The 7132-nt window shown below is 42.4% G+C and overlaps 1 protein-coding gene across 1 annotated transcript; it reads left to right on the top strand.

Annotated features, from left to right (window-relative positions):
* Nucleotides 1–2084: 2084 nt before the first annotated feature.
* On the top strand, nucleotides 2085–5869 carry LOC115793621 (coiled-coil domain-containing protein 85A-like). The gene is made up of 3 exons (XM_030748664.1): nucleotides 2085–2700; nucleotides 3663–4740; nucleotides 5853–5869. The coding sequence occupies exons 1-3, from the start codon at nucleotides 2473–2475 to the stop codon at nucleotides 5867–5869; spliced, it is 1323 nt and encodes a 440-aa protein (XP_030604524.1). The 5' UTR covers nucleotides 2085–2472.
* Nucleotides 5870–7132: the final 1263 nt, after the last annotated feature.

Here is a 7132-nt window from a genome sequence, read left to right as displayed (position 1 = left end):
TCACCCCCCAACCGATTGTGGTAGATGATTGTCCCTCCTTGAGCCTTGTTCTGCTGGAGGTTTCTTCCGTGGAGGTTTTCCTTACCACTGACACAAAGTGCTTGCTCATGGGGAATCATTTTGATTGTTGGATTATTCTTTTGTAATTATTGTAGGGTATTTACATTACAATATAAAGCACCTTGAGGTGACTATTTGATGTGATTTGGTGCTATATAAATGAAATTGAACTGACTTGAAATATTGGTTTATTAACCATTCCCTAACTTTTATTTTCAAAAGTGAACTTAAAATAAAGGATGTGAGACATTGTTCTTCCCTGCTCTTACTCAAAAGACTAAAACATTTTCATGGTTGTAATCTAGACTGTTTTCGATTACTTCTGGGCTGAATCTTCAGTGTAGCTGTCATGTTGATACAGGACATCCACTGATCATAGTTACAGTCATTAGGATTTGCTGAATTTTCAGCTAATTTTCAACTGGTTTGGTTTGATAGTCATATAGAAAGAACGTACACCCCCTTTCAATTCTAAGATTTTACATAATTAAAAAAAATAATCATACTTACCAGGCCTCAAAATTGAATAAATACAATCTCAGATGAACAGGAACTCATGACATATTACACCATATCAATATTTAAAAAAAAACAAAAATGCATAAGTGAAGTAACTAAGTACACCCCATGATTAAATAGCTTGTCAAACCACTTTTAGCAGCAATAATTTGACATAATTGTGTTTGATTTTGCACACATATCTCTCACATTGTTATGAAGGAATTTTGGCCCATTCTTCTCATTGCTTCAGTTAATTGAGGTTTGCAGGTGTTTGTCTATACACAACTGTCATTAGGGCCCAACACAACATTTCAGTCAGATTGAGGTCTGGAGTTTGAGTTTTCTGTTGTGGATTTCCTGGTGTGCTTCAGATCATTGTTCTGTTGCGTGACCCAGTTTTGGAGCCTGTCTTCCTTTAAAAAATGATCTCATAGTTCATTTGTGCAAGCACCTTTTTTTGACCAATACCTACGTCTTATTATAGCAGCCGTACATGAAGTGAACAATGTGTTCAGTTTTCTCCGACACATTTTGAAGAAGTATGGATTTTCTTGGCCACATTACATGCTGACAAGCTACGTAAAATGTCATTTTAAAAAGTGTCATAATATCAGGTTGAGTTGTCTCCTGGCACCCCCTAGGGGCGGTCGTATGGGTCATATAGGAACAAATGACTTGTTCTGATTGGAGGGCATGTTGCAGTTTTGGCCAAGTTTTAGCTGTTGGAAAGACCAGAATACTTTGGTTTACAGAGGAAATCACGGTCAGTTCAATGACTGCAAGGTGCACAGGTCCGGATGCTGCAAAATAAGCCAAATAATCATCCTTCCATCAGCATGCTTAACAGTTGGTATGAGCTGTTTGTGCGTCCAAAAGGACAGACACTGCTTCTGTATTTTGGCCTATTTCTTCGCCAAATAAATAATGTTTTGGTGTAATATGTTATATAATATGTTAGATGAATAACAACACATTGCGTTTTTTTTCTACATCCTGATATATAAAATATTAGAATTGAAAGAGGGTGTTTTCTTTTTTGCTGTATTTATTTATATCATTTTTTCCCCGTGGCCCCCTCCTGAGTGGTTCTTGGTTCCAGTATCATCCCATTTATAAAAATCCTGGAAATGCTCTTGGGAATTGTATTTTTAGCTTACAATCTGGCGGTGACAATTTTATGAAATGAGGATAGACTCCTACTCTTTTAGTGTTTGCAGTTCTTAAGAAGAGAGTTCACGTTTCCATAAATACCAGAACAAACTACATTCAGGATTAGCTGTCCTCATTATAAACTAACCTAAAAATAGAAACGACCTGTCACTTTCAACAGAGTGCAGCGGGGTTCATATCCAACTCCAGCAGATGGCGCAGCGCACCAAGGGGCAACACGGGAGAGAGAGAGTGAGTGATGGTAGGATGTGAAAAGAGGGAATCTGCTCTCCTCACTATCGCACCTTATCATCCTGGCTCTCCGGCTCCGGCACCTGCAACCTCTCCTTGAAGCTCTTCTCTTTTTTCCGCCCTCCTCCCTGGTGATCGGACGGAGGTAGAGCGCACTAATCAGCAGGAGTGCGCAAATCGGTCGGCATGCACCTGGAGAGGAACGGCCCCGCCAAACCGGCCAAGGGCTCAGCCAGAGCAGGATGCGGAACGATCCTCTAACGACAGTGATATAGCAGCAGAGCACCGGCTGGATATCGCAGCTGCATCATGGGCGTGGGAGAGAGGCGCAATCAAAGCGACAGCGATGTGATTCCACAGACATAAGAAGGGTGGGTGGGGGGAACCCGAGTTACGTTTGGATCAGAGTTGTACCGGGTGCATTGTAAAGGTTCGATTTGGTGGATCTATTTTAAATTCATCAAACACAGTACTTTTCCCCCTGGTCCACCTTCACTGGAGTTTAAAGAGATGGAGAAAAGCGCACAGCAGCAGCAGTCCAAAAGCGCAGAGAGTCCAGCTGAGGACATCTCCAAAGTACCCGACGAGGAGCTGATGAAGTGGGGTAAAGAAGAGCTGGTGAGGCGGCTGCGGAGGGCAGAAGCGGAGAAAAGGGGCGTCATTGTGGAGCACGGCAATCTGATGCGGGAGGTGAACCGGAGACTCCAGCAGCACCTGAACGAGATACGGAATTTGAAGGTGAGGTGAGGTGGTGCTGATGAAGGGGATCCCGGTCAGCCAGGCTGCACTTGGGCCCGTGTGGGGTTTCTACTAATGTGCAGACTATAAGCAGCCCGCACGTGCAGGATCTGCACAGAAAACCTTTTGCAATAGAGCCCGGTTCCAGGTTATGATTTAAGGCCAAATTGAGCCTTAAATAAGCCGATTAAACCTGTTGAATGTAGATATATAATATAGACTTACTTGCATCCCACCTTGTACTCAAATCCACAACTGTATGCTATCTATACATTAGGTACATATGGGTTATCTCCATCTTAACATGATCTATTAAAATTATGTAATTTCTTACTCGTAAAAATAAATGTTTAGTTCTGTCAAGTTGACTGCATCTTTAGCTTTGAAACACGATCGGGTTCAGGCAGTTTAAACGAACTGGAGAAAATGTTCATCTCATTTAGACTAAGAATACCTCAAACAACTGATGAATGTTTTTGATCATTAGTAAAAGTAACATAAAAACAGGAAAAATGTATCTTGTACTTTTATTTTATATGGCATTATTATAAACTAAGTAATGTATTAATTTGAAGGAAGTTATCTGAAAAATATTTTTTGCATTATTGTTTTATGCACTAAAAAAAATCAGTGGCCTATAAGTGGTAGACAAACTAATAATGGTAATAATCACCGACTGAAGCTCCAGCTCCATTAATGGTTAATTGGTTGTGTTTTTGATAAACCACTTCATCTTTAAACCAGTAAACTGCTGAAGAATAAATAAAAATGCTCTTCTCTCTGCCCCACAGATGAGTTATTTGTCTCACTAACAGTCCAGAAGCTAAAGATAGAAAAAACACACACAGTTTTCATCTTCACCAAAGGTTCATTCATAGCGGGAATGGGTATGTGATCTCTCCATGTGCTTCTGTGTGTGTGTGTCTTCCTCTTTGTGTGTATGTGTGCTCTATGTAAACCAGGACGTGAACCAGAAACTGCAGGAGGACAACCAGGAGCTGCGGGACCTGTGCTGCTTCCTGGATGATGACCGGCAGAAAGGGAAGCGCGTGTCACGTGAGTGGCAGCGTCTAGGCCGCTATAGCGCTGGCCTTATGAGGAAGGAGGTGGCCATCTATTTGCAGAAGCTTAAGGAGCTGGAGCAGCGGCAAATGGAGGTCATCTGGGAGAACTTGGAGCTCAAGGAGGTGTGCCTCATGCTAGAAGAGGAAAGGGCTGCAGCTGTCGCTGGAAGCACAGGGGGAGGTGGTGGTGGTGTTGTGGGTGGTCAGGGAGGCCCTGGCTGCAGGAGCTCCATTGACAGTCAGAGTAGTCTGTGTCAGCTGGGCGGAGGTGTGCCTGCGCCAGGCCTGCTGCGGGATGTTGGCGATGGGAGCAGCACCTCCAGTGCAGGGAGCACTGACAGCCCAGATAACCCCCACCATAAACCCTCTCCCATTGGCTCCAATTCAAGCCCTGGATCAAAAGGCATCTCCTCAGAGCAAAAGGGAGATGTTTGTGAATTTAGTGGGAGGAGGCGCAGTTCCACCACAGAGTACTACACCTTCCCCCAGGCCTGCCGCCCCCGTGGAGGATCTCTCACCAACCTAGAGCCCCACAGCTTTCGAGGACACAGCCCAGAGAAACACAGCAAGTCTCCTACCAGGCTACCTTGTGATTCCCACTCAAAACCCTGCAGCTCTGACCTATTAGCCCAGAAACAGCTACTAATGTCAGGACAGGCATCTCCAGGCAGCGGGAAGGGCTCGGCTAAGTCCAGCCCAGAGCTGAGTCAGCGACACTGGCAGGTAAACTCAACAGGGGCTTGCTGTGGGAGTCCTGAAGCCAAGCAGGCAGCGATGGGTACACCTGAGCACCTGAAAAAAGGGCGGGTGATTGTAGGGAGTCCAGAGTCTGTACGGCACCACTATCACTATCATCACAGCCCAGCGGTGGAGCACAGCAAGGGGAAGTATAGCAGTGGCTCCCCTAGTAGGGATATTGGTCACAGGAGACCAGCGGAAGAGGAGATGGCCCCCCACCACCAGAGTCTGTACAACGGTAGGCACATGGTAACTCTTATCTTGTATTTTTCTCACTCATGAGCTATTTTATGCCCCCACAATGAACACTTGAACATTTACAGAGAGTTGAATATTGGATAGCTAATTGATCAGTTTATCTAGCTTGGAAATGGTAACGGTAATGACTAATAATGACCAATAACTATTTTTATTTTTAATTACACATGTCATGCATTCACATTGTGATGATACAAACATTTGACAGTGTTCAATAATGTAAAATTTATTGCATTTCTTTACCTAATGTGTATAAACTATTCACTTCTTCTGGGGTCACAGAAAGAATCCCTTTGGAAGTTAGCATTTATATGTAGCTTTTAATTGTTAATGCTATTAAAAACAGAAAGTAGCATGTGTAACAAATTTATTAGCAATAACTTTCTTGAGCAACAACTGGTGCAACATCAAAATGGTTCAGGTAGAACTAGAGGAACACAATATTGAGTTAACCCATATTAAGTGCTGGGAGCTCAGCTAGGCTTTGACCTGGCCTAGGAGCCAGACTCACAGTCACGCGCACACACACACAGTGAGAGCAAAAGGATGAGGAGACAGTATTTAGGTGTGTGGAAATGAGTAAAGAGAGAGTGTACATACAGTGTAGTATGAATGCAGGCAGGCATGCAAGTGTGACTGTGTGTGTGTGATCTGTGTCAGAGCTACCTTTTTTTATTAGCTCACATTTGACAGCTGCTCAGCTCTTCTGAAATGTTCACATGGAATTTTTCCACATGCACACTGCATAGGCCCCTTCATTTTCTGACAGCAAAGAACTCATGATGTGCTCTGGAACAGCTGAACAGATTTGAAATACATTTGCCTGACTTTAAAGATTGAGTTAATTTTGGCTACGTTAAATATTCCAAAGTGCTCCCTTGTGACACTTTTATATGATTCTGAGCATCAACTTTGTGTGTGACAAAAGTGTCCAGTGGAGTCCAGTTGTTTTTTGTTTTGTTTTGTTTTTTTTAAAGTAAGATCACAGTAGAGTGTCTTTTAAAAGCTTGTTAGTATATATGTTTTGGGTAGGAGTACTTCTGCACTTCTCTGTATTACTGTTTATGCACAATTTTTTTCCTATATCTTCAGTATTTGTGTACATGTAATGCATTTTCAAGAATGCTGGGCTTAGTGGAATTATTATCCCATAGCTCTGCATTAAGGAAATCCAATGCATGACATGTGTGTATACATCAGCTGCTGGCTCTACTGAAGCACTCCATATTCACATGAAAGCCCATCCATCAGTTAGAAATGGAAAAACAAACCAGCATGTTTATTACAAGTACAGATCCCAGCCTTAGAGATTCATGTACATGTGCATGCATACAAAGTCTTGCACAAACACGCTTTTTTAAGCGACTTATTAAATAATAATTTATACAAGGTGCAATCATGAAGTTCTAGGGCTCTACCTTCCAAAAATCAAAACCACTACCTGATTTTCCCTTTTAAGGTCACCATCTTATGGACCTCTGTATACTAAATGTTCAAGTTTATGACAGTACAATTAGAAAAAGACTGACTGAAGTATGGCTTGTTTGGAAGGATTGCCAGGAGAAAGCCTCCTCTGTCTAAAAAGAACATGGCAGCATGGCTTAGATTTGCATCTGAAGCAAACCAAAAGACTTCTTTAACAATGTTCTTTGGACAGATGAGACCACAGTATAGATGCTTCACCATACACACAGCACCACGTTTGGTGGAAACCAAACACAGCATATCAGCACAAACAGCTTATACCAACTGTCAAGCACAGTGATGGAGGGATGATGATTTGGCTTATTTTGCATCATCAGGACCTGTGCACCTTGCAGTCATTGAATTGATCATGATCTTCTCTGTAAACCAAAGTATTGTAGAGTCAGATGTGAGGCCATCTGTCCGAGAGCTAAAGCTTGGCCAAAACTGGGTCATGCAACAGAACAATGATTCCAAATACACCAGCAAATGTCCAGAGCAGCTGTGCTCAGAATGCCAAATGCTGCTAGAACATCTCTTTGAAAATCCTAATATTCCTGAGAGATCCTAATATTCCTGTTTCTAGCCTTCAGTAATCAAGCTCATGGCTGCTGTATGGCACATTAGTTTAGCATTAGCATGAGCCTCATCCGGAATGCCACAGTCAGGCTCGTGCATTAGATTAGAACATTAGATCTGGACAGTAGTGAAGTGTGCCTGTTTTAATTTGTACAGCTGTTTCAGGCTGTCAGCAAATATACCTATAAAGTCTATTTTGTTGCATGGCAAAAGGTACCATCTAGTGGTACTGTAGCATTTTTTTGACAGCACTTCAACCATCTTTCATTAATACCTGAATGCATTCTCAATCTGTGTTATTGCATAAAACCCATCAAAGGTATGATATA

Source organism: Archocentrus centrarchus, chromosome 15, assembly GCF_007364275.1.
Source record: "Archocentrus centrarchus isolate MPI-CPG fArcCen1 chromosome 15, fArcCen1, whole genome shotgun sequence".
Taxonomy (NCBI): Eukaryota; Metazoa; Chordata; class Actinopteri; order Cichliformes; family Cichlidae; genus Archocentrus; species Archocentrus centrarchus.
The sequence above is the reverse complement of the archived record's forward strand: the minus strand, read 5'-3'. Positions and strand labels throughout refer to the sequence as shown.